This window comes from Vipera berus (assembly GCF_964194415.1).
Source record: "Vipera berus genome assembly, chromosome: 1".
Lineage (NCBI taxonomy): Eukaryota > Metazoa > Chordata > Lepidosauria > Squamata > Viperidae > Vipera > Vipera berus.
Window position 1 is genome coordinate 359,218,702 of NC_138202.1, and position 27,700 is coordinate 359,246,401.

Sequence of the window (27,700 nt, forward strand, 5' to 3'; positions counted from 1 at the left end):
GACTTACGGCCACAACTGAGCCCAGCATTTCTGTTGCTGAGTGAGGCAGCACAACATTTATGTTGCTAAGTGAAACGCTGGTTAAGCGACTTTTGCCCCATTTTACATCCTGTCTTGCCAGCCTTGTTCAGCGAATCACTGCCGTTGTTCAGTTAGTAACACGGTTGCTCAACTGAATCCCGCTTCTTCCCTGTTGACTTTGTCTGTCAGAAGGTCGCAAAATGGGATCATGTGACCCCCGGGACACGGCAACCATCATAAATACGAGCCAGCTGCCAAGCATCTGAATTTGGATCACGTGACCATGGGGATGCTTGTAATGGTCATAAGTGTGAAAAACGGTCACAGGTCACTTTTTTCAGTGCTGTTGTAACTTTGTAAAGGTAAAGGTAAAGGTTCCCCCGCACACGCGTGCTAGTCGTTTCCAACTCTAGGGGCCGGTGCTCATCTCCGTTTCAAAGCCGAAGAGCCAGCGTTTGTCCGAGGACGTCTCCGTGGTCATGTGGCTGGCATGACTAGACGCCAAAGGCGCACGGAACGCTGTTACCTTCCCACCGTAGTGGTCCCTATTTTTCTACTTGCATTTTTTACGTGCTTTCGAACTGCTAGGTTGGCAGAAGCTGGGACGAGTAACAGGCGCTCACTCTGTTACGTGGCACTCGGGATTCGACCCGCCAAACTGCCGACCTTCAGATCGACAAGCTCAGCGTCCTAACCCACTGAGCCACCGCGTCCCACTGTAACTTTGAGTAGTCACCAAATGAATGGTTGTAAGTCAAGGATGACAGAATTTAGAGATAAAAATTGTGAATAGCCGCTTGCAACAGGAGCACTAAGCAAAGTGCAACTTAGAATTAAGGAGAAACTTCCTGATAGTGAGGACAATTAACCAGGGGAACAGCTTGCCACCAGAAATCGTGGGCGCTCCATCATTGGAGATTTTTTAGAAGAGGCTAGACCAGGAGTCCCCAACCCCCAGTCCCTGGACCGGTACTGGGCCATGGCATGCTAGCAACCGGTCCATCCGCAGGATGCAGGCAGCACACAAAACCACACACCCTCCAGTCCGCGGAAATGCTTCTCTCCATGGAACCAGTCCCTGGTGCCCAAAAAGTTGGGGGCCTCTGGGCTAGACAGTCACTTGTTTGAGTGTAAGGTCTCCTGCTTGAGCAGGGGGCTGGACTAGAAGACCTCTAAGACCCCACTTCCAGCTCTATTCCATTCTATTCTATTCTATTCTATTCTATTCTGTTCTGTTCTGTTCTGTTCCTAATTCTTATTCTTGTTCTGTTCTGTTCTGTTCTATTCTGTTCTATTCCTAATTCTTATTCTGTTCTGTTCTACTCTACTCTAGTCTACTCTAGTCTAGTCTAGTCTAAGTTTAAGCAGGTGCTTTTGCTGGCTGTTTTTACCCAAGTGTTGTAGCACACCCATGTGCGGGCACACACCAACCTGCCCTTTTACTACTAATATTAAGCCAGTTTTAGACATGGGTAGCACAATTGCCTCCTTTCCATGGTGTAACTAGAGCAGAAGCCCATGGTACAGGAGGAAGAGACTAATTAAATGGCGTCTGTCTTAGAAATATCTCAATTTCACTAGTTGTCAGCAGCAAAGGGAAACCTAATCTTGTACACCCATCTAGTGGCAGTGAAGATTTTGCTGAAAGCAACTGAGACATACCGGTATATAAGACTAACATGTCTTTGAATTTCCCTAGAACAACGAAGCCCAGGGCTGGAAGGGACCTTGGAGGTCTTCTAGTCCAACCCCCTGCTCAGGCAGGAAACCATATACCATTTCAGATCAAATGGCTGTCCAGTCTCTTCTTAAAAACTTCCAGTGTTGGAGCATTCACCACTTCTGGAGGCAGGTTGTTCCACTGGTTAAATTGTCCTCACTGTCAGGAAGTTTCTCCTTAGTTCCAGGTTGCTTCTCTCCTTGACTAGTTTTCATCCGTTGCTTCTTCTCCTGCCTTCAGGCGCTTTGGAGAAGAGCTTGACTCCCTCTTCTTTGGGGCAGCCCCTGAGATACTGGAAGGCTGCTATCCTGTCCCCCCTCGTCCTTCTCTTCATTAAACTAGACATACCCAATAATAATAATAATAATAAAGTTGGAAGGGACCTTGGAGGTCATCTAGTCCAACCGCCTGCTCAGGCAGGAAAACCTGTACAATTTCAGACAAATGGATGTCCAGTCTCTCCTTAAAAACTTCCAGTGTTGGAGCATTCACAGTTTCTGGAGGCAGGTTGTTCCACCGGTTAATTGTTCTAACTGTCAGGAAATTCCTCCTTAGTTCTTGATTGCTTCTCCCCTTGATGAGTTTCCATCCGTTGCTTCTTCTCCTGCCTTCAGGTGCTTTGGAGAATAGCTTGACTCCCTCTTGTTTGCGGCAGCCCCTGAGATACTGGAAGGCTGCTATCCTGTCCCCCCTCGTCCTTCTCTTCATTAAACTACACATACCCAATTCCAGCCACCGTCCCTTATATGTTTTAGCCTCCAGTCCCCTGATCATCCTTGTTGCTCTTCTCTGCATTCTTTCTAGAGTCTCAACATCTTTTTTACATCATGACCAAAACTGGACGCAGTATTCCAAGTGTGGCCTTACCAAGGCGGTGTAAAGTGGTATTAACTCTTCAAGTGATCTTGATTCTCTCCCTCTGTTAACGAAGCCTAGCACTGTGTTGGCTTTTTTGGCAGCTGCAGCACACGGCTGGCTCATATTTAAGTGGTTGTCCACCAGGATCCTTAGATCCCTCTCCCAGTTGCTACAGCGGAGGCATTTTCTCTGTTCCCCTTCTTACAAGATTTACTGCTGAATAAAGTCAAGGCAAAAGGTGCTGAGGGCTATAATGCAAGCATAGGACGATATTTTTAATAAGCTTTTCGATAACTATTACACTGAACTTATAACGACTGACACTGAAATGATGGTTTTACAGACTGCTTGCTGATGGCTTCATGCAGGGTTTCCCAACCTTGGTGATGTGTGGACTTCTGGGAGTTGAGGTTCACACATCTTAAAGATGCTCAGGTTGGGAACTTAATGCAATAGTGGCAAATATCGGTAGCTCGGGTGTATGATGAGGGTGAAGGTTAATTCTCTGAGCTCGTGAGTTTGTTTCTGAATGTTTTGTTACCAGGCTAGATAACACAGCACTCAAACCACAACGCACCGCACAGCCAACCACCCATGCAAAAACTAACCCTACTATACCCAAAAGAGGTGTCGGAAATGACTGCCAGAATTCTCCAATCCCTAGGAATATAGCAATAGGCCACAAACCCAGGGCCACCCTCCACCAAGAGTTATCCAGAACCAAAGACCAGGCACAGAAGGATGAAAGAAACAATATAATCTACAAAATCAACTGCGACAATTGCAACCAATTCTACGTGGGACAAACATCACGTATGTCGAAAACCAGGATCCACGAACACCGGCTGGCAGTCCAATGCCACGATGCCAAATCCTTAATCTCTACCCACACCGACACCAAATAACACCGGTTCGATCGGAGCAATGCAAAACTCACCGGCCGGGCTACCACCTGTCAACGCTTGTGAGTTCATAGAAGCCTAGCCCTCCACAAGCCATTCCATCAACAGAGACATCGGCCGACAACCAGCCGACAATCCCCTCAGAATCCAAATCCACCACACAGCCAGCCCGAGACAGCACCAACCCCTCAACCATCCCGCACAATCCCCCAATCACTAGCAGTTCACCTCCCAATGATCCTGATCTGAGGTAGCCTCCCCATCACAAGACTCTCACTGATGACTCACAACAGACCCATCACCAGACCCATCCCAAGACCCTCCCTCAACCCACCCACCCCCGAATCCTTTATAAACAGAACACCGACACCCTCTAAACTCTGCTGGAGACATTGCCTAGCCTGGTAACAAAATGTTCAGAAACCAACCCACAAGCTCGGAGGACGAACCTTCACCCTCAACTTAATGCAATTTGCAAGTTTTTCTCGGGGACTTTTGAAAAACACTGAAATGAATGACTCAGATGGGGGTCACGAGGCTGAGACGGCAGGAGATAGATAATAGAGACGTTTGGTGTGGATGAGATCTGATGCTCCCGGGAGAAGAGAAAGACCTCCGGCGTGCATGCATTGCGCCGCGCTGCGTCGAAGCAGCACGAGTCACGTCGTCCATCAAGACTTCCATCCAAAGGATTACAAGACAGGGCTGCAAGTAAACAAGGAGAAATAAACCCATCCGTCCATGGTTTACAACTGTTCGTTTCAAGACAGCTCAAAGTTACGACAGCTTTGGGAAAAGGGGCTAACGGCCCATCCTCGGAGTTATGACCATTACACCACCTCCGTGAACACATGATCGCAACCTGGGTTCTTGGCAACCGGCTCTGAATAACGATGGTTGCAGCACCTTGGAAGTCACCTGATTGTGACTGGCAACCTTCTCAGCCAGTTTCCAACAAACAAAGTAAATTGGGAAAGCTGGCTTCGCTTAATGACTCTGTGACTCACTTAACGACCGCATGATTCACTTGGGGACCATGGTAGAAATGGTCGTGAAATCAGGTCCGGTCATGGGACGACCCACTTAACAACTGTGTCAATTAGCAACCAAAATTTCAGGCCCAATTGTGGTCATAAGTTGAAGACTACCGTAATTAGATTTGTATCAGACAGTCATAGAACAGAAAGTTGGAAGGGACCTTGGAGATCAACTAGTCCAACCCACTGCCCAGTTAGGAACCCAGTACTACTGGCTCCCCAACTGATGGCCAGCAAATCTGTGTTTAAATATGTTAAGATATATAAATTTAGCAGCTGGTGCAGTGGGGGTTGTGCAATGCGCCAGAACACATAGTTGTGGTTGATTGATTGGAGAGTGCTGGCTCCTGCGTGAGGCAATCTGCGCTGTGATTGGTTGCTGTGGGTGTGGAGGGGGAGGTTCCCATTTTTCCCGCCTTTTCCTTCTGCGCACCCTTTTGTACTCTGTGATTTACCTCATGAGGTTCCTGCTGTGTTGATTTACCTCATGATGCTCCCGCTGTGTTGATGCCCTGTTTGCCTGACTATCTAGTTTTCTGTATATGTAAAATATATTTATTTACATAAAGCTACAAGTTTGTGTCAGCATCTCTGACTCCATTGGTACACCTGCTGAACAATTCCCTGATAAAACAACTCATGCCAAGGATAGCCCGCCATCTTTCAAGAACGATTGTTCCAAAATATGTCCGGAATGGTGTAGGGCAGAAGTGTCCAACCTTGGCACCTTCGAGACCTGTGGACTTCAACTCCCAGGGGAATTCTGGGAGTTGAAGTCCACAAGTCTTAAAGTCTAGTATAGGGTCTCCTTCCTGAACAGGGGGTTGGACTAGAAGACGCTGTGATTGGTTGCTGTGGGTGTGGAGGGGGAGGTTCCCATTTTTCCCGCCTTTTCCTTCTGCGCACCCTTTTGTACTCTGTGATTTACCTCATGAGGTTCCTGCTGTGTTGATTTACCTCATGATGCTCCCGCTGTGTTGATGCCCTGTTTGCCTGACTATCTAGTTTTCTGTATATGTAAAATATATTTATTTACATAAAGCTACAAGTTTGTGTCAGCATCTCTGACTCCATTGGTACACCTGCTGAACAATTCCCTGATAAAACAACTCATGCCAAGGATAGCCCGCCATCTTTCAAGAACGATTGTTCCAAAATATGTCCGGAATGGTGTAGGGCAGAAGTGTCCAACCTTGGCACCTTCGAGACCTGTGGACTTCAACTCCCAGGGGAATTCTGGGAGTTGAAGTCCACAAGTCTTAAAGTCTAGTATAGGGTCTCCTTCCTGAACAGGGGGTTGGACTAGAAGACCTCCAAGGTCCCTTCCAACCCCAGTATTGTATGTTCAAGTAGCTGAACAAATCTAAAATATCTTTTTCCTCTCTTCTCTTCAACCAATATTAAATCCTTACATTAAATTGTTATGTTGTAAGCCGCCTAGAGTCGTTGGATTTGAGAAGGGTGGAAAATATATTTCATAATAAATAAGTAAATAATTTAATTTAATTTAATTTAATAACATTTATATACCGCCCTTCTCCCTGAGGACTCAGGGCGGTTCACAGGGCAGAATAAAATAGCAAATACAAACATTAAAAAGAGATTAAACAATTGCCCTAGTTAAAAACAATAGAAGTACAATTCTAAAAAACCCCAAGATAAAATTAAAAGACCAAAGATAAAACAACCCCACCGATCCCCATCAGGCTAGGCCAGCTTGTACAAACAAAAATGTCTTGAGATCGCGACGAAAGGAGCGAAGATCGGGCGCCATCCGGAGCTCTACCGGTAGCTGATTCCACAGCTCCGGAGCGCCCACAGAGAAGGATCTCCCCCTGGGGGCCACCAATCGACATTCTCTGATCGGTGGCACCCTGAGGAGGCCCTCTCTGTGGGAACGCACAGGGCGCAGGGAGCTTGATGCCGGCAGCAGATGTTCCCTGAGGTACTCCGGCCCCATGCCATGGAGGGCTTTGAACACCGTTACCAGTACCTTGAATCTCACCCGGAAGACAACTGGCAACCAATGCAGCTCACGGAGCAGAGGTGTAACGTGGGAGTATCGGGAAACTCCCAACACCACTCTCGCGGCTGCATTCTGTACCAGTTGGAGCTTCCGGGTGGTCCTCAAGGGCAGCCCCATGTAGAGAGCGTTGCAGTAGTCCAGACGAGAGGACACGAGCGCATGAGTGACCGTGCACAAATCATCCCGGCTAAGATAGGGCCGCAACTGGCGCACCAGGCGAACCTGGGCGAAGGCCCCCCTAGTCACAGCTCCTATATGGTCTTCTAGAGTGAGCCGTGAATCTAGGAGGACTCCCAAGTTGCGAGCCCTATCTACGGGGGGTAATAGTTCACCCCCCATAGCCAGAGGTGGAATGTCCGAATAAACCCGGGATGAAGATATGCAAAGCCACTCAGTCTTGTCGGGATTGAGTTGAAGTCTGTTCCTCCCCATCCAGACCCGAACCGCCTCCAGGCAACGGGACATCACGTTGAGGGCATCACTGGGGTGGTTTGGGGTCGAAAAGAAAAGTTGGGTATCATCAGCGTACTGATGATACCCAACTCCAAAGCCACGAATGATCTCACCCAGCGGCTTCATGTAGATGTTGAACAGGAGAGGCGAGAGGACCGACCCCTGAGGAACTCCACAAATGAGAGACCTCGCGGTCGACCTCTGCCCCCCTGCCAACACCGACTGCGAACGTCCCAAGAGATAGGAGGAGAACCACTGTAAAACTGTGCCTCCCACTCCCAGTCCCCTGAGACGCCGCAGCAAGATACCATGGTCGATGGTATCGAAAGCCGCCGAGAGGTCTAATAGGACTAGAACAGAGGAGTGCCCTCTGTCCCGAGCCCTCCAGAGATCATTCACCAGCGCGACCAATGCCGTCTCCGTGCTGTGCCCGGGCCTGAAACCCGATTGGTACGGGTCTAGATAATCCGCTTCATCCAGGACCAGAGGGAGCTGATGCGCCACCACACTCTCAACAACCTTCGCAAGAAAGCGAAGGTTGGAGACAGGACGAAAGTTGTTCAATACAGCTGGGTCCAGGGCAGGCTTCTTGAGGAGAGGCCTCACCACCGCCTCCTTCAAGACGGCGGGGAAGATACCCTCACTCAAAGAAGCCGATATAACTGCCTGGAACCAGCTGCGTGTCCTCTCCCGGGCTGCATAGACCAGCCAGGAAGGGCACGGGTCCAATAAACATGTGGTGGTGCTCAGCCTCCCCATGATCCTGTCCACTTCCTCCGGAGTCACAGAATCAAACTCCTCCCAAGTGATATCGACAAGACCACCCGTGTCCTGATCGTCAGACTCTGCCCAGTCAGAGTCCAGACCGGTCCGAATCCGAGCGATTTTGTCCGACAGATGTTGGTTAAACTCCTCGGCACGACCCTGCAAGGGATCCTCCCTCACCTCCTGATTTAGGAGGGAGCGAGTCACCCTAAACAGGGCGGCCGGGCGATTATCTGCGGACGCAATAAGGGTGGCGAAGTGGTTAGACCTCGCCTCCCTTATTGCAGCGAGATAAGACCTAATGTAGGCTCTTAGTCGCAATCGGTCGGATTCGGATCGGCTGGACCTCCAACCGCTCTCTAGGCCCCGTCTCCGACGCTTCATCTCCCGGAGCTCCGCAGAGAACCATGGAGCTCGACGGGATCTGCACCGGGTCAGGGGCCGCAGGGGTACAACTCGGTCAAGAGCCTCAGTGGCCGTCCTTTCCCAGGCTTCCACTAAGGCATCGGCCGAGCTGTGAGCAAGGAAGGCAGGTGGGGACCCCAGCGCCGCCTGGAACCTCTGGGGATCCATTAAGCATCTGGGGCGGTACCATCTAAGTGGTTCCAAACACCCACGGCGGGGGGTGGCAAAACGGAAGACCAGCCGCAGGAGATGATGATCGGTCCATGACAGGGGCATAATAATTGGAGAGCCCCCACCAAGATCATCTAACCACCGTCCAGACAAAAAAACTAGGTCAAGGGTGTGGCCTCCTTCATGAGTCGGTCCCAAAATTACTTGCGTCAGGTCCATGGCCGTCATGGAAGCCATGAACTCCCGAGCCAACTCAGATGATCCTCCCAGCGATGGTAGGTTGAAGTCCCCCAAAACTATAAGTTTCGGGAACTCAACCACCAGCCCAGAGAGGACATCGAGCAGCTCAGGCAGGGCTGCTGCTGCGTGACTAGGCGAAAGGTACACCAGCAGCAAGCCCAACTGCGCACCAGGGCCGCATCTCAAAAAGAGAGACTCACACCCGACTATCTGGGGAACGGTGGCCTCCCGCGGACACAAGGTCTCCCTCATAACAACAGCCACTCCCCCACCCCTACCCTGAGCCCGAGGCCGGTGCAGCACCCGGAAACCTGGTGGGCAAAGATCAACCAGAGGAATGCCGCCCTCTGGGCCCAACCAAGTTTCCGTGATGCAAGCCAGGTCAGCCTGCTCACCCTCGACCAAGTCTCGACAATTGACATAAAAAAATAAGCAGGGCTTCAATCAGATTATCAGGGCTGCCCTCTTGATTTTTTTGACCATTCCTGAGAAAGTCTGCCTGAATTTTGTTCTAGTTTAGGGAACCTTCCACTCCTCACCCTTCAAGGGGATATAAATGCAGGCAGTCCTTGACTTACAACAATTTGTTTAGTGGCCATTCGAAGTCACAGCTGCACTGAAAAACGGGACTTATGACCATTTCCCACACTTACAAGGGTTGCAGCCTCCCCAAGGTCACGTGATCAAAATCCAGACACTTGGCAACTGACTCATATTTATGACTGTTGCCGTGTCCCGGGGTCATGTGATCAACTTTTGTGACCTTCTGGGAAGCTTAACAACAGTATTATTAACAACTGCAGTGACTCACTTAACAACTGCAGCAAGCAAGGTCGTAAAAATGGGACAAGACTCAGTTAATGACTGTCTTGCGAAGCAATATAATAATAATAATAATAATAATAATAATAATAATAATAATAATAATAATAATAATAATAATAATAATAATAATAAAGTTGGAAGGGACTTTGGAGGTCATCTAGTCCAACCCCAAACCCCTGCTCAGGCAGGAAACCCTACACCAGGGGTAGGCAACGCTGGCTCTTTTATGACTCGTGGACTTCAACTCCCAGAATTCCTGAGCCAGCCATGCTGAGGAGAAAGAGAGAGGTTTCCATGCTTAGCCATGGCTCTTTTATGACTTGTGGACTTCAACTCCCAGAATTCCTGAGCCGGCATGGCTCAGTATGGAAACCTCTCCATTTCTCCTCAGCATGGCTGGCTCAGGAATTCTGGGAGTTGAAGTCCACGAGTCATAAAAGAGCCAAGGTTGCCCACCCCTGCCCTAGACCATTTCAGACAAATGGCTGTCCAGTCTCTTCTTAAATACTTCCCGTGTTGGAGCATTCACTGCTTCTGGAGGATTTGGGGCTCAATTGTTGTCGTATGTTGAGGACTTCCTGTAATAACTCAGTCAGGACCACAAAAGAGAGACAGGCAAGGAACAAATATTAAAATTAGACCAACTTGGGAAGGGACTTTTTCCGGACATCTTGCTCGTCTGAATCAGCATAAACCTCCGAAATCGGTTTGAGGGATCCCTCTCGTTTTCCATCTCTTAGAATCGGCACCAAGGTCTTCCAGTTTTTCCCTGAAACTGACACAATAATTAAGATATAATGTTAGGTCGCTTGCCTGATCCTTTGAACCCAAGTCTGTTTCCCTAGCGAGCATCTGCAAGATTAATCAGCCGTTGTTTGGTTGGGGTTCTCCTGCTTGTAGAAAATAAACCCAAAGGGGAGATCCCAATTTTTGCAGATATTGGTCAACCTTCAAGGAGAGATCCCAATTGTTGCAGAGATTGGTCAACCCTACAAAGAGAGATCACTATTTTTGTAGACATTGGTCAACCCTACAAGGAGAAATCCACATTTTTGCAGATATTGGTCAACCCTAAAAGGAGAGATCCCAACTTTTGCAGAGATTGGTCAACCCTACAAGGAGAGACCCCAATTTTTGCAGAGATTAGTAAACACTGCAAGGAGAGATCTTAATTTTTGCAGACGTTGCTCTGCAAAAATTGGGATCTCTCCCTATAGGGTTGATGTCCTGAAGCCAGACAAACCCCAATTGAAGGAGGCCCCCAAAACCTGAGTTACTATTATCCCACAAAATCCTTCCTAATCATCATTTCAAGAAGAGGAATAATTATGGAATTATCCAGGTGGAAGGCACCCCCAAAGTCATCTAGTCCAACTCTCCCTGCTGCGCAGGAAAGCGTGTTAAACAATCCACAAGAGGTGATCTCTTTTCGAGATGGTCTTTTGGTGGTGGCACAACTTACCTAACAGCCATCTTGCTGTACAACAGAAATTCTTATCCCAATTGTACGTTGAGGACTATCTGTACTTCTGTACTTCAGCCCCTCACTCACACAGGAATCCTCCCTGTTAGCTGACAGAATAACAATGAGGACTAGCCTCTTTGACCACCTTCTCACCTCTGCCAGATTTGAAAGAAAAACTCAGGTTGCGTTTCAGCTCTTCTGTGCATCCTCCGGGATCTTCGTTGATGATGCTGAGGTTGGTATTCCATGTTGACCAATTCACCTCGTCCACCCTGCTCATGCACGTCCGAAGCACCAAGGGAAAAATTACAATTTTAATTTAGCCAGCCAATTAATTGGCTGGCAAATATCCCCCAGAATACATGACCATTCCCCCTCTCTTCCTTTTTATGATGTACAAACAGGATCGTCAAATTGAGGGGGGATACCTTTAGCTTCTCAAAGGGACCTCCACAGAGGAGAGCAGGCAAGAAAGTCAAGATGGCAGCTCTCACTTAATTTTTTTTTAAACAAATGGGCATCTTTTAACGGTGGGTCAGCCTTCCCAGAGAGAGGAAGAGAGGAAACAGACCAGGCGACATAATTTCATTTCACTCTAAGGCAGGGGTCTTCAAACTTGGCCCTTTTATGACTTGTGGACTTCAACTCCCAGAATTCCTCAGCCAGCGTGCCTGGCTGAGGAATTCTGGGAGTTGAAGTCCACAAGTCATAAAAGGGCCAAGTTTGAAGACCCCTGCTCTAAGGCTACAGGAATAGAATCTCGCAGATTTGAAAGTACGAAACACCCGCTGCCTCTTTTACAGCCTGAGCACCGTACAAGACGAACCTTTTCTGAAACTAACCGTGTTTTCCATGGAGGCCGTCCCCTCCCGATAAGAATTAGCTTATCAGTCATGTTTCCAATCTGGTCTACCTCGTAAGGCCGACACTCTTCCACAGGTATACGCGATGGGCAGGGTTTTTTGATGGGCACCAGTTCGAAGGATGCCCACCTCCCAAATTTAGAACTCCAATTACCGAAAACACCACCGATAATCATCCTTGCCATCCGGGGTTGTCCCCACCAAAACCCGCTTCCCGGACCGGAAAGAGTTGATGATGCAATTCCAGTAGCTGTTCTCGATGTTTAAAATGGTGATGGTTCGCTGTGTGCAGAAACAAGAGAGAACAGATCAACCCTGCGTGGTAGGCCAGTGGTGGGATTCAAATAGGTGAACAACCAGTTCTCTGCATGGATGCCGCTTCCGGAAGTCCGTTCTGGGCCTGGGCAACAAAAAATGAGCTACCGGTTCTGCCAAAGTGGTGTGAAACCGGCTGAATCCCACCACTGAGGTAGGCCCAATCTGGAAACCAAAGTCATGCAGGTTTACTACTATATAATTATAAAATTATACAGGTAGTCCTCGACTTACAAGCATTCATTTAGCGAACGTTCTAAGCTGCAACGGTACGGAAAAATTGACTTACGACCGCTCCTTCTACTTGTGACCGTTGCAGGATCCCCGCAATCCTAGGATCAAAAGTTGGGTGCTTGGCAACCAGCCTATATTTACAAGGTTTGTCCCGGGGTCATGTCATCACCATTTACAACCTCCCCTGCTGGCTTTTGACAAACAAAGTCCAAGGGGAAGCTGGATTGACCTAACCACCATATGAATCAGTTAACACCTATGGTGATTCGCTTAACATATCCTAAAAGTGGATGCAAAAACAGCCAACCCTGGAATCAGATGCAGTTTAGACAGGCACCGCTATATTTCCTGACTGATGATTTTTGATTTAATAATAAAGATTCTAGCACACATCAGGGGCTAGGTGACTTAGGATCATTCATCAGGAGATGGTGAATTCTAGTCCCACCTTAAGCACAAAAGCTGGCTGGTTGACTTTGGGCCAATCACCAGGAGACAGTGAGTTCTAGTCCCGCCTTAGGCATGAAAGCCAGCTTGGTGACTTTTGGGCCAATCACCACTAGACCATGAATTCTAGTCCTGCCTTAGGCACAAAACCGGCTGGGTGACTTTGGGCCAATCACCAGGAGATGATGAATTCTAGTCCCACCTTAAGCACAAAAGCAGCTGGGTGACTTTGGGCCATTCACCAGGGGACAGTGAATTCTAGTCCCGCGTTAGGTATGAAAGCCAGCCAGGTGACTTGGGGCCAATCACCAGGAGACGGTGAGTTCTAGTCCCACCTTAAGCACAAAAGCAGCTGTGGGCTTTGGGGCAATCACCAGGAGACAGTGAATTCTAGTCCCGCGTTAGACATGAAATCCAGCTGGGTGACTTTGGGCCAATCACCAGGAGATGGTGAGTTCTAGTCCCGCCTTAGGCATGAAAGCTGTCCAGGTGATTTTGAGCCAATCACTCACTCTCTCTCAACTCGACCCACCTCTCAGGGTTGTTGTGGGAAAATAGGGGGAAGGCAGAGAATTAGTTATGATTGCTGACTTGAGTTACCATATTTATAAAAATAATAAAGGCAGAAGATAAACACACAAGAATACATAAATAAATAAATGTCCTAGCGTTTCTGGAAATCCCCAGAGAATTCATAGTCACCTAGTGATTGGCCCAAAGTCACTCAGCTGCTTTTGTGCTTAAGGTGGGACTAGAACTCACCATCTCCTGCTGATTGGCCCAAACTCACCCAGCCAGCTTTCAGGCCTAAGGCGGGACTAGAACTCACCGTCTCCTGGTGATTGGTCCAAACTCACCCAGCTGGCTTTCATGCCTAAGGTGGGACTAGAACTCACTGTCTCCTGGTGATTGGCCCAAAGTCACCCAGCTGCTTTTGTACTTAAGGTGGGACTAGAACTCACCATCTCCTGGTGATTGGTCCAAAGTCACCCAGCCGGCTTTCATGGCTCAGGCAGGACTAGAACTCACCATCTCCTGGTGACTGGCCCAAAGTCACCCAGCCAGCTTTCGTATGCGTGACTATGTCCAAAGCAAGACGCAACACCCTTCAGCCTTCTTGCTTCTCCTCCCTGAAAACTGACCCACACTTGCGCCTCGAAACCAAACCCTGGGGAGGGATTCGGGGGCGGGGGGCTGCTACCCACCTGCAGCTTCCAGATGCTTTTGCTCTCCTGGGCGATCTTGTTGACGGTTTCGCCCATCAAGGCGATCAGCATGTTCAGCAGCAGGATGTAGGTGAGCACCACGTAGATCAGCAAGAGGATGATGAAGATGGACTTGAAGTGGTAGTTCTCGGTGAACTCCAGGTCGCCCATCCCGATGGTGAACTTGAAGAGCTCCAGGCAGGTGGTGTAGAGGTTGTTGTAGGACGGGCGGGCCTTCACGGGGCATGGGCAGACGTCCAGCGGCTGGGCCATCTCCGGACGGCCCTCGTTGTCTTCCTCGATCAGGGTCACCACGGCTGTCCCGAAAGGGAACATCACGGCGGTGGGAAAGAGGACCAAAAGGCGTGAAAGTGAGCATCGGAAGGGACCTCAGAGGTCATCTAGACCAACCCCTCTGCCTTTGCTTAGATGCTCACGGGCGAGTCCACCCCTGAGCCCAAAATTTCTGTCGCTAAACGAGAGAATAGAACAGAACAGGACAGAATAGCGGAGTTGGAAGGGACCTCGGAGGTCATCTAGTCCAACCCCCTACTCAGGCAGGAATCCCTATACCATTTCAGACAAACGGCTGTCCGATTTCTTCCTCCAAACCTCCAGTGATGGAGCACCCACAGCTTCTGGTGGCAAGCAGTTCCACGGGTTAATTGGTCTCACTGTCAGGAAATTTCTTCTTAGTTCATCTAGAGAGTTGTTAAGTGAGTTTGGCTCCGTTTTATGACCTTTCTCACCATTGTTGTTAAGTGAAACTCTGCGGTTGTTAAATTAGGTTGTTAAGCGAGCCTGGCTTCCCCGTTGACTTTCCTTGTCAGAAGGTCGCAAAAGGGGATCACGTGACCCCGCCCCCCGGGACGCTGCGACCGTCGTAAAGATGAATCAGTTGCCAGGCATGTGAATGTTAGTCACATGACTACAGGGATGCTGCAAGGGTCATAAGTGTGAAAAATGGTCCTAAGTCCCCTTTTTCAGGGCCGTTGTAACTGCGAACGGTCACTAAACAAGCGGTTGTAAAGTCGAGAGCTACCTGTATTTAAACTTCCCTGAAGTCCTACTGTCGTGTGACAGCAAAATGGGCGGTGAATAAATTTAATAAATGAAATTAAAACCCACTCCATTTTGTCCTTCTTCAATCGTTTCTTCCTTGGGAAAATTGCGGGTAGACTTCTCCCTGAACTGGGGGAACACTTTAATTTAATTTTTAATTTAATTTGATTTCTATACCGCCCTTCTCCCGAAGGACTTTGATGCCATCACCCATTGTATCTCGATCTTAGCCACTTGGAACAAGGCTTTTCAACCTTTTCACCCATTGTGCCACTTTTAGGATATGGCAACATCCGAGTTCCACCAGTCGTCTAGCAAGGGGTCAAAAACGTGATAACCAAAAAAAAAGGAAGAAAGTGATGAAGTACAGGTAGTCCTCGACTTACAACAGTTCGCTTAGTGACTGTTCGAAGTTACAATGGCCCTGAAAAAAGTGCCCCCCCCAAGCCAGAGCCAAGCAAGACACCTGCCTGCCCGCTCGGCGGTGTTCTTCCTCCTGGCTGAGGTTTTCGTTGTTGTGAGCATTTTTGTTGAGGATTGGCAACGGGGGTGGGGTGGGGGGTGTTTGGTTCCCCCCCCCATCTGCTGGGTGGTTGCAGCAGGTTTTGGTCCCTTCACATGACCCTGGGACACTGTGACCGTCATAAATATGAATCGGTTGCCAAGCATCTGAATGTAAGTCACAAGACCCTGGAGATGCTGCAACATTCCAGCTGATCGACACTTCTTCTGGGCTCAGCAGATGCACCAGGATCAGCGCTGAGCTCCAGCTGGATCCTGGCGCTGATCCTGGCGCTTCCGCTGAACCCTGACAGCCCTGCAGCTCCAGCCGTCTCTCGTTCATGCTTGTGCGGTGCTGCCACCAGTTCAGCTCATTCCCCTCCCCTGCTACCACTTTTCTAGGATGGACACGTACCACCTGCCAGGTGCCAATGTACCCTGGGGGGGTACCCGTACCACTGGTTGAAAAGCCCTGACTTGGAAGATGGGTGGACTTCAACTCCCAGAATTCCCCAGCCAGCGTAGAATTCTGGGAGTTGAAGTCCACCCATCTTCAAGTTGCCAAGGTTGAGAAACGCTGCCATAACCTATACACCGCACAGCCGGGGGGTGGCTCTTCCGTCTTGCTTCTCGCCCGCCCCCCCAACTACAGTCTGACCCTCCCTTACCTGTCGAAAATCCCAGGTGGAAGAGCAGGTAAACCATGATGAAACGGCCCAGGTCTCGTAGCATCATCTGTCAAGGATAGGAGGAAATGGGGGTGGCCCCCTTTCAGGTGTGGCAGATTAGGAGGGCAGAAAGGTGGCACAAGGTGCCCTCCTAATCTGAAACTAATTGGAAGCCCTCCTAATTTGGAGCACCTAAACCCGTTATCCTCTTTGGCCTCCTAATCAGACACTAATCTGGAAGATGTCTCAATCTGAAGGGATCCTAATCCGAAGCCCCCTTAATCTGAAGCACCTAATCCCATGCCCCTTTCTGCCGTCCTAATCTGAAAATGCCCTCTTAATCTGGAGCACCTAATCCCGTGCTCCTTTCCGCCCTCCTATTCAGAATCTAATCTGGAGCATCTAATCCCGTGCCCCTTTCTGTTCTCCTATTCAGAATATAATCTGGATCACTTAATCCCGTGCCCCTTTCTGTTCTCCTATTCAGAATATAATCTGGATCACTTAATCCCGTGCCCCTTTCTGTTCTCCTATTCAGAATATAATCTGAATCACTTAATCCCGTGCCCCTTTCTGCCCTCCTATTCAGAATATAATCTGGATCACTTAATCCCGTGCCCCTTTCTGCCCTTCTATTCAGAATACAATCTGGATCACTTAATCCCGTGCCCCTTTCTGTTCTCCTATTCAGAATATAATCTGGATCACTTAATCCCGTGCTCCTTTCTGTTCTCCTATTCAGAATCTAATCTGGATCACTTAATCCCGTGCTCCTTTCCACCCTCCTATTCAGAATACAATCTGGATCACTTAATCCCGTGCCCCTTTCTGTTCTCCTATTCAGAATATAATCTGGATCACTTAATCCCGTGCCCCTTTCTGTTCTCCTATTCAGAATATAATCTGAATCACTTAATCCCGTGCCCCTTTCTGCCCTCCTATTCAGAATCTAATCTGGATCACTTAATCCCGTGCCCCTTTCTGCCCTTCTATTCAGAATACAATCTGGATCACTTAATCCCGTGCCCCTTTCTGTTCTCCTATTCAGAATATAATCTGGATCACTTAATCCCGTGCCCCTTTCTGTTCTCCTATTCAGAATATAATCTGGATCACTTAATCCCGTGCTCCTTTCCACCCTCCTATTCAGAATACAATCTGGATCACTTAATCCTGTGCCCCTTTCTGTTCTCCTATTCAGAATATAATCTGGATCACTTAATCCCGTGCCCCTTTCTGTTCTCCTATTCAGAATATAATCTGGATCACTTAATCCCGTGCCCCTTTCTGTTCTCCTATTCAGAATATAATCTGGATCACCTAATCCCATTCCCCTTTCAGACCTCCTATTCAGAATATAATCTGGATCACCTAATCCCATGCCCCTTTCAGCTCTCCTATTCAGAATCTAATCTGGATCACCTAATCCCGTGCCCCTTTCAGCTCTCCTATTCAGAATCTAATCTGGATCACCTAATCCCGTGCCCCTTTCAGCCCTCCTATTCAGAATCTAATCTGGAGCACCTAATCCCGTGCCCCTTTCAGCCCTCCTATTCAGAATCTAATCTGGAGCACCTAATCCCGTGCCCCTTTCAGCCCTCCTATTCAGAATCTAATCTGGAGCACCTAATCCCGTGCCCCTTTCTGCCCTCCTAATCTGAAGTTGCCCTCCTAATCCGAGGCAACCCCGCCCGCCCAGCCCTCTCCTCCGTTCCAGACTCACCTTCTCCAGCATAACCGAATAAATGCCCATTTGCTGGAAGCCTCGGGTGTAATACAGCAGGTTGGACCAGCCCAGCGCCAGGGCGAAGACCATCAGCACCACGTAGACTTCCTGCCTGCTGAAATAGAGGACGGCCGAGCCCAGCAAGAGAACCGAGTGGACGAAGCTGGAGGGAGGAGCAGGGCAGGAAGAGAGGACCGGAGTGACCGACCGGCATCTCGTTCAGCTTTTGGGATAATCGGGGGAGGGCAAGGGGGCAACTCGTGAAATTCTGCTCTCCTCTCTATCGCTCGGCGTTTGGGACCTCGGTGACCGTTCATTGTAATTCCCATGTTCTCTGGCCCTGATGATGTTCCCTAGCTGGGTCCTGAAACGTCTGCAAGCCAATTACCAAGCTCAGAGGGCACCAAGGACCCCACAGTCCTCCTCCTCCTCCTCCTCCTTGCAAACTCCACTCGCCTTAGCCCTGAAGGCGTTACCCACTTGGGTAATGAAACGTCTGCAAGAAAACCACCAAGCTCAAATAGCACCAAGGACCCCACAGTCCTCCTCCTCCTCCTCCTCCTCCTCCTCCTCCTCCTCCTCCTCCTCCTCCTCCTCCTCCTTGCAAACTCCACTCGCTTCTAGACCTGAAGGCATTACCCAGTTGGGTCATGAAACATCTGCAGGAAAACCACCAAGCTCAGAGAGTACCAAGGACCCCACATTTCTCCTCCTCCTCCTCCTCCTCCTCCTCCTCCTCCTCCTCCTCCTCCTCCTCCTTGCAAACTCTACTCGCTTCTAGGCCTGAAGGCATTACCCAGTTGGGTAATGAAACGTCTGCAAGAAAATCACCAAGCTCAAAGAGCACCAAGCACCCCACATTTATTCCCCTTTCTCCTCCTCCTCCTCCTCCTCCTCCTTGCAAATCCCCCTCCCTTCTAGCACTGAAGGCATTACCCAGTTGGGTAATGAAACGTCTGCAAGAAAGCCACCAAGCTCAGAGACCCCACGGAACCCAAAGGGGGAAAAAAACTAGCTAAATGAAGAGTTGCCCCCTTCCCTTCCTCCCACCCCCCCTCACCCCCCACCCCGAAAAGCAAAGCATCTCTCCGAGTCACGTACAAAAGCAGCTCACTGTAGCATTCGGTAAATATGGCTTTCAAAGAGGGGCGCCTCTGCTGGAAATACTTGATCTGCAAGGACGGAGAAAGAGGAGAGGAAAGTGGGACGAGAAACACGCCAGCTCGATCCCACGCCTGTGCGGATAAAGCCTCGCTCGCTCACCCGCTGCTTGTGCGGCCCCGTTCCCAACAGGCTGCGGACCGGTATCGGTGCACAGCCCAGAGGTTGGGGACCCCTGATCTACATGACCTCTAAGGCCCCTTTTCTGAGGCTCACCCACACAGCTTTTTGCCCTCTTTCCAGTGGTGGGATTCCGCCGGTTCGTGCCACTTTGGCAGAACCAGCGGTAGCTAATCTTTTGTTGCCCAGCCCCAGAACGGACTTCCGGAAACGGCATCCACGCAGAGAACTGGTTGTTCACCTATTTGAATCCCACCACTCCTCCCTCCCTCCCTCCCTCCCTCCCTCCCTCCCTTCCTTCCTTCCTTCCTTCCTTCCTTCCTTCCTTCCTTCCTTCCTTCCTTCCTTCCGTGGGATTCAGCCGGTTCGCACCACTTCGGCAAGAACCGGTAGCTCATTTTTTGTTGCTCAGGCCCAGAACAGACTTCCGGAAACGGCATCGATGCAGAGAACCGGTTGTTCACCTATTTGAATCCCACCACTCCTCCCTCCCTCCCTTCCTTCCTCCCTCCCTCCCTTTCTTTCTTCCTTCCTTCCTTCCTGTGGTGGGATTCAGCCAGTTCGCACCACTTCAGCAAGAACCGGTAGCTCATTTTTTGTTACCTACGCCCAGAACAGACTTCCGGAAACAGCATCCATGCAGAGAACCGGTGGTTTACCTATTTCAATCCCACCACTGCCTGTTTCCCACCTCCGTTGGGGCACAACTCACTTCAGAACTGTCTCGCTTAGCAACGGGCTCGGTGGTAGCCGTAAGTCAAGGATTCCGCGTATTTGCAAGCTTTCGATGCCCTGGGCAGGAATGGATGAGTCCCAAGTGCCGTTCTCTCTTTTTTTGTGCTCCCATGTTTTGGGGTGGGTGGGAGGGGGTCTCTGGGGGCCCGGTCCAAACTCTTACCCCTCTGAAGAAGAAGTAGGCACCTCCCAAGACGCTGAGGATCTCCCCAGTGACCCGGAAATACTCGCCTGTCGTGTGACGAAAGGCAAATGGAGGCTGTGAACGGAGAGCAAGCAGAGACACACCGTGAAAATTCAAAATTCGAAATTGAGGACTGCCGAAAGGAAAAACCGGATCACTCAGCTTGAGAATAAGCTCTGATGAAGTATCCTGGTTGCTATTTTCAAATTCAGATAGTCCTCGACTTACGAACACAATGGAGCCTCAAATTTATGTCGCTAAGCGAGACATGGGTGAAGTGAGTTTTGCCCCATTTAGCCACCTTTCTAAGGGAATGACTGCCGGTTTTTCAGTGAGTTACAGGTGGTCCTCGGCTTACAACCGTTCCTTTGGCAACTATTCAAAGTCACAACACTGCAAAGAGTGACCGGTGACCGTTTTTCACACTTAACGACTGTTGCCGCATCCCTGAGGTTACGTGATCATAAATTCAGAGGCTGGGCTCCTATTTATGACGGTGGCAGGGATCCGGGGCTCACACAATCCTCTTTTGCGACCTTCTGACCTTCTGAATCTGGGGGGGGCGGGATGCCAGATTCACTTAACGACCGTTTGATTAACTTCACAACTGCAGGGATTCACTTAACAACCCGGCACAAGAAAGATCGTAAAACGGATCCAAATTCACTTCACCGACCAATTCCGCTTAGCCACGGAAGCTTTGGGCTCAATTGGGGTCGTTGTACATTGAGGACTTTTTTGCATGGTCGTTAAATGAGTCCAGCTTCCTCCCTTTGAATTTGCTTGCTGGGATCCGGCTGGGAAGGTCGCAAAGGGTGATCAGGTATGACCCTGAGATGATGGAGGACCAGCAACGGTGGGAAGAAAGGTCGTAAAAAATGGGGGGAAACCCGGGTAAGCCACTGTCTTGCTTAGCGATGAAAACGTTGGGCTCAAATGTGGTCGTAAGTCGAGGACTACCTGTAAAAGAGAGAGAGAAAAAATCAAACCCTAGAAGCTTAATGAGGTGTGGTCTCACCGTTCCTTCTTTCTTGGTGGGTCTGTAGTAGGCAGCGACGGTGAGGATCAGGATATGCACCGCGTAGGTGAAAAAGTTGAAGTAGAAGAGATGCTTCACAAATCTGTCCCACTTATCCTGCAGGAGCTGGTTGAGGGGTTCAACCAGGAGCATCTCGTGGCGGTTCTAGGAAGAAAAGACCCCCCCGAGGGTTTATTTTATATTCGTTTATCTATTTATTTGCATCGTACCTTTATTCTTTTTTACAAATAATTCAAGGCGGCGAATGTAATTCAGCACACTTTTCTCCTCCTGGTTTCCTCACCACAACACACACCCCTGTGAGGTGGGCTGGGCTAAAAGAGAGAGAGAGAGACTGGCCCAAACTCATCCAGCTGGCTTTTACACCTCAGGCGAGACTAGAATTCATAGTCACCTGGTGATTGGCCCAAAGTCACCCGGCCGGCTTTCATGCCTAAGGCGAGACTAGAACTCACCGTCTCCTGGTGACTGGCCCATAGTCACCCAGCCGGCTTTCATGCCTAAGGCGGGACTAGAACTCACCGTCTCCTGGTGACTGGCCCATAGTCACCCAGCCGGCTTTCATGCCTAAGGCAGGACTAGAACTCACCGTCTCCTGGTGATTGGCCCAAAGTCACCCGGCCGGCTTTCATGCCTAAGGCGAGACTAGAACTCACCATCTCCTGGTGACTGGCCCATAGTCACCCAGCTGGCTTTCATGCCTAAGGCGGGACTAGAACTCACCGTCTCCTGGTGATTGGCCCAAAGTCACCCGGGCGGCTTTCATGTCTAAGGCGGGACTAGAACTCACCATCTCCTGGTGATTGGCCCAAAGTCACCTGGCCGGCTTTCATGTCTAAGGCGGGACTAGAACTCACTGTCTCCTGGTGTTTGGCCCAAAGTCACCCAGCCAGCTTTCATGCCAATCTTTGATGGAATCCTGACTCGGGAAATGGAAATTGCAGAAGAGAGCGCACCAAGGTCTTTTTGGCAACCAGGACAAATGATTTTGGTTTGTCCAGATGTTTTAAACACAACTGTTATTGCCTCTTTGTTTTGGGAAGTTTGATGACTCGGCTGCTGTGTTAGTGTTAGTGTTGTATGAGAATGGATGGGCTACGCCGAGCAGTTTTCATTTTATTGTCCTTTTTTTTTCTGCGCCCTGCAATTCCCCAGGATGACAGACGGACCTTGCCTTTTCATAAATAAGGAAACGAAAACAATCCACAATTGCACACAGAGACGTGCGGAAGAACCTATTATGATCGCCGGAAAGGAAGACAACGCTGGATGTAAACCCATCTGCCCTTCTTTGCTTTGCTAAAAAAGAGATTCACAATACACATACACACACACACACACACACACACACACACAAAGAGCAATGCTCAGTTTTTCCACTTGGTCAGTCAAGGGTTACCAGGATCCGTCTTAAACAAAAACTAGTTATTTTCTTCTCTACTGACCTCCAAACAAATTTATGGATTGATTTTGTATGTGCAAATACATACATATGTTTGTATGTCCCATGGATGGATGGATGGATGGATGGATGGATGGATGGATGGATGGATGGATGGATGGATGGAGAGAGGGGCGGAAAGAGGGAGGGTGGGATGAAGGAATGGAGGGACAGATGGATGGATGGACAGATGGATGGATAGATGGATAGATGCATGGATGGGTGGGTGGAGGGAGGGAGGGAGGGAATGAGGAAGGGAGGGACGAAGAGATGAAGGGACAGATGGATGGATGGATGGGTGGGTGGAGGGAGAGGGAAAAACAGATAGACAGATGGATGGAAGGAAAGACAGAGGGAGATGGATGGATATAAGGCTGCCTGGATGGATGGAGGGACAGAGGGACAGTCAAACAGATTGATGATAAAGAGAAAGTAATATATTACTGTATATTAATGTACCAATATAAAGATTACTAACTACTTATCAAATACATTTGCTGGAATTGAGACAGGCTAAATAAGGCAGCCCACTACTAAAATCAATAATTCCTCCCATTTGCAAATAAAATCTATTCTTTGCACTCAGAGTTGTATATTTAAATCCAATCATTCCTTTCCCATCTTACTGCAGAAAAATGAACAAAAAAAACCCAAATCCCAAACCAAAACCTTCTTTTTAGAGTGAGAAGGGAGGAAATAAATTTAACAAATAAAATTTAAATCATCTAAATCTAAATCCAGATCCAAATCCAAATCTAAATTATCCAAATCCGAATCATCCAACTCCAAATCCAAATCTAAATCATCAGTTAAATCCGAATCCAAATCATCCAAATCCAAATCCAAATCTAAATCATCAGTTAAATCTGAATCCGAATCATCCAAATCCAAATCCAAATCCAAATCATCCAAATCTAAATGCAAATCCAAATCCAAATCCAAATCTAAATCATCAGTTAAATCCGAATCCGAATCTGAATCATCCGAATCATCCAAATCCAAATCCAAATCTAAATCATCAGTTAAATCCAAATCCGAATCATCCAAATCCAAATCATCCAAATCCAAATGCAAATGCAAATCCAAATCCAAATCTAAATCATCAGTTAAATCCGAATCCGAATCATCTGAATCATCTGAATCATCCGAATCATCCAAATCCAAATCTAAATCATCAGTTAAATCGAAATCCAAATCATCCAAATCCAAATCATCCAAATGCAAATGCAAATGCAAATGCAAATCCAAACCCAAATCCAAATCCAAATCCAAATCCAAATCCAAATCCAAATCGAAATCTAAAAAAAAGTAAGGTAAAGGTTCCCCCGCACATGCATGCTAGTCGTTTCCGACTCTAGGGGCCGGTGCTCATCTCCGTTTCAAAGCCGAAGAGCCAGCGCTTGTCTGAGGACGTCTCCGTGGTCATGTGGCCGGCATGACTAGATGCCAAAGGCGCACGGAACGCTGTTACCTTCCCACCGCAGTGGTCCCTATTTTTCTACTTGCATTTTTACGTGCTTTCGAACTGCTAGGTTGGCAGAAGCTGGGACGAGTAACAGGCGCTCACTCTGCTACGCGGCACTCGGGATTCAACCCGCCAAACTGCCGACCTTCCGATCGACAAGCTCAGCGTCCTAACCCACTGAGCCACCGCGTCCCTTAGTCGAAATCTAAATCATCAGTTAAATCCGAATCCAAATCATCCAAATTCAAATCCAAATCCAAATCCAAACCCAAACCCAAACCCAAATCCAAATCCAAATCCAAATCCAAATCCAAATCCAAATCCAAATCCAAATCCAAATCCAAATCCAAATCCAAATATCTGAATCTCTGAATCTCTGAATACCTAAGTCCTTCCAAGTATGACGGCCTAATAAAGGGGAAAGGAAACCAGGTGACCCTCCTGAATCAGCCCCTCATCCCGGGAGCCCCCAGCCAGGCTTCCCAAGGGGGCCTTCCCCAGAGGTTGGACCCCAAAATTCCCAGAATTCCAGGCCTGGAGGATCCTGGGAGTGGGAGTCCTAAGGTCCCGGGAGCATGCCCAGTGGCGAAAGCTTTGACCCACCGGGGTTTCGCTGCTGTAAGCGATGATCTCCAAGACGGAGTTCTTCTCACAGGTGTCGATGCTGGAGAGGTCGTAAAGCGAGGAGTGGACGGGTCCGTAGGCCCACTCGGTGAATTTGCGAGAGAGGTGACGGCATTCCGGCTCCTTCATCTCCCGCCGGAGGATGTAGGCGAAGACCTGGTGCAGAGGGGAAGACAGGAGGCGGGATGCTGACGCCTGGATTTTATTTCCTGCCTGAGCAGGGGGTTGGACTACAATAGGGGTAGGCAACCTTGGCTCTTTTATGACTCATGGACTTCAACTCCCAGAATTCCCTAGCCAGCATGCATTAAGAAGGGTGGACTTCAACTATTCTATTCTATTCTATTCTAGTCTAGTCTAGTCTAGTCTAGTCTAGTTAAAGATTCTATTTCTTATTCTATTCTATTCTATTCTATTCTATTCTATTCTATATAAAGATTCTATTTCTTATTCTATTCTATTCTACATAGATTCTATTTCTTATTCTATTCTATTCTATTCTATTCTATTTAAAGATTCTTTCTTATTCTATTCTATTCTATTCTATTCTCTATCTTCTATTCTATTCTATATAGATTCTATTTCTTATTCTATTCTATTCTATTTAAAGATTCTATTCTACTCTATTCTATTCTATTCTATTCTATTCTATTCTATTCTATTCTATTCTATTCTATTCTATTATTCTATTCCATTCCATTCCATTCCATTCCATTCCATTCCATTCCATTCTATTCTATTCTATTCTATTCTATTCTATTCTATTCTATTCTATTCTATTCTATTCTATTCTATTCTATTCTTTATGAGTCAGTTGCCAAGTGACTGAACTTTAGTCACATTGGCCATGGGGATGCTGCGATACAGTCGCAAGTCACTTTTTGCAGTGCCGTCATAACTTCGAACAGTCGCTAAAGGAACGATCGTAAGTCGAGGACTACCTGTATCTTCCCCATCTTGGCTGCCAGGGTGAGCGGGGTCAGCCCTCTGCGGTTGGCGACTTCCTCCAGCCGGAGGGTGGGGTTGATCCTCGCTCCCAGGATGAGCATGTCGTTGTACATCCGGGTGACAAATTTGGTGTTGTCGGCTGTGTTGTCGGCGATCTCCACCAGGGCGTGAAGGACGGTGTTGCCCATGGAGTCCTGCTCGGCGATGTTGGCCGCCTGGTAGGGGTTCTCCAGCAGGTACTTGACGATGTTGAGCTGGTTGGTGCAGGCGGCTAGAGAGAGAGGCAGCTCTCCTGCAGGCCGAAAACCAGCCGGGAGAGAGGCGGGTGAAACAATGAGCAGAATCGTGACTTAAACAGAAGGAACGTCTGTAGGTATAATAATTGTTATTCAGGGCCGATTTCCCTTTCCCTCAGCAAATGTTGGCTGAGCTTCAGAAACTTTCATGCTAAGCTGGTGGCCCATATAAAGGTAAAGGTTCCCCCGCACATGCGTGCTAGTCGTTTCCGACTCTAGGGGCCGGTGCTCATCTCCGTTTCAAAGCCGAAGAGCCAGCGCTTGTCCGAGGACATCTCCGTGGTCGTGTGGCCGGCGTGACTAGACGCCAAAGGCGTACGGAACGCTGTTACCTTCCCACCGGAGTGGTCCCTATTTTTCTACTTGCATTTTTACGTGCTTTCGAACTGCTAGGTTGGCAGAAGCTGGGACAAGTAACAGGCGCTCACTCTGCTATGCAGCACTCGGGATTCGACCCGCCAAAGAGCCGACCTTCTGATCGACAAGCTCAGCGTCCTAACCCATTGAGCCACCGTGTCCCTGGTGGCCCATATAGAGAGACCAGTAAACTGGGGCGGTGGAATTATATTGCAGAAGGAAGGAAGGAAGGAAGGAAGGAAGGAAGGAAGGAAGGAAGGAAGGAAGGAAGGAAGGGAGGGAGGGAGGGAGGGAGGGAGGGAGAGACAGAATGAGAAAGGAAGGAAGGAAAGAAGGAAGGAAGGAGGGAGGGAGAGAAAGAGAGAGAGAAAGGAAGGAAGGAAAGAGAGGGAGGGAGGGAGAGAGAAAAGAAGGGAGGAAAGGAGAGAGACAGAGAGAAAAAGGAAGGGAGGAGAGAGGGAGAGAGAGAGAGAGAGAAAAAAGAAGGAAGGAAGGAAGGAGAGAGACAGAGAGAGAGAGAAAAAGGAAGGGAGGAAAGAGAGAAGGGAAGGGAGGGAGGGAAAGAGACAGAGAGACAGAAAGAAAAAGGAAGAAAGTAAATAGAGGGAGAGAGAAAGGAAGGAAGGGAGAGAGAGACAGAGAGACAAAAAGGAAGGAAGGAAATAGAGGGAGAGAGAAAGGAAGGGAGAGAGAGAGAAAGGAAGGAAGGAAGGAAGGAAGGAAGGAAGGAAGGAAGGAAGGAAGGAAGGAAGGAAGGAAGGAAGGAAGGAAGGAAGGAAGGAAGTCTGGGAGACTTGCGCGGGAATCCCTTAGAACATAGAATCACAGGGCTGGAAGGGACCTCAGAGGTCAGCTAGACCAACCCAACTGTTCCCAACTTCCTCAAATCAGGCTGATCAGAACAGAGGCATCAATCATAGGGTCTTAAAGGCAAATTAAGGGGGTTTTTTGGACAAGGCACAAGAATTCCAAACGTGGCCCCCGACTTTACCGAAATAAAATCCTGGCTTCCCCTTGATCTTCTGGAAGAATTCCCCGTGGGCTCTCGCATGGACGTCCGCCCCATTCTTGACCAAGAGGTTGACCAGGTACATGTTGCGTCTCTCAATGGCGATGTGGAGGGCCGTCTGACCTGCAAAGGCATCCATTAGATCAGGGTTTCTCAACATTGGCAGCTTGAAGAAGGGTGGGCTTCAACTCCCAGAATCCCTCAGCCAATATCTGTGGACTTCAACTCCCAGAATTCTGCTGGCTGCGGTCCTTCTCACTCAATGTCTGAAGGTCTAGTTCAGGGGTCTTCAAACTTGGCCCTTTTATGACTTGTAGACTTCAACTCCCAGAATTCCTCAGCCAGCATGCCTGGCTGAGGAATTCTGGGAGTTGAGGTCCACTAGCAGAGGTCTTCCAACTTGGCCCTTTTA

General features: G+C 48.7%; 1 protein-coding gene across 1 annotated transcript in view; it reads right to left on the bottom strand.

The window, feature by feature from the left end:
- Positions 1-4,105: 4,105 nt before the first annotated feature.
- Positions 4,106-27,700, bottom strand: part of LOC308673887 (transient receptor potential cation channel subfamily V member 1-like) — a 28,954-nt gene continuing 5,359 nt past the window's right edge. Inside the window, exons 4-16 of the mRNA XM_081337933.1 lie at positions 27,271-27,411; positions 25,620-25,918; positions 24,658-24,834; positions 21,128-21,292; positions 20,089-20,184; positions 19,011-19,081; positions 17,907-18,072; positions 16,184-16,250; positions 13,953-14,269; positions 11,906-12,033; positions 11,042-11,160; positions 10,069-10,198; positions 4,106-4,206 (exon numbers count right to left, since the gene is read on the bottom strand). Coding sequence (XP_081194059.1) covers positions 4,194-4,206; positions 10,069-10,198; positions 11,042-11,160; positions 11,906-12,033; positions 13,953-14,269; positions 16,184-16,250; positions 17,907-18,072; positions 19,011-19,081; positions 20,089-20,184; positions 21,128-21,292; positions 24,658-24,834; positions 25,620-25,918; positions 27,271-27,411 — 1,889 coding nt within the window. The 3' untranslated portion in view covers positions 4,106-4,193. The remainder of the gene's footprint in view (positions 4,207-10,068; positions 10,199-11,041; positions 11,161-11,905; positions 12,034-13,952; positions 14,270-16,183; positions 16,251-17,906; positions 18,073-19,010; positions 19,082-20,088; positions 20,185-21,127; positions 21,293-24,657; positions 24,835-25,619; positions 25,919-27,270; positions 27,412-27,700) is intronic.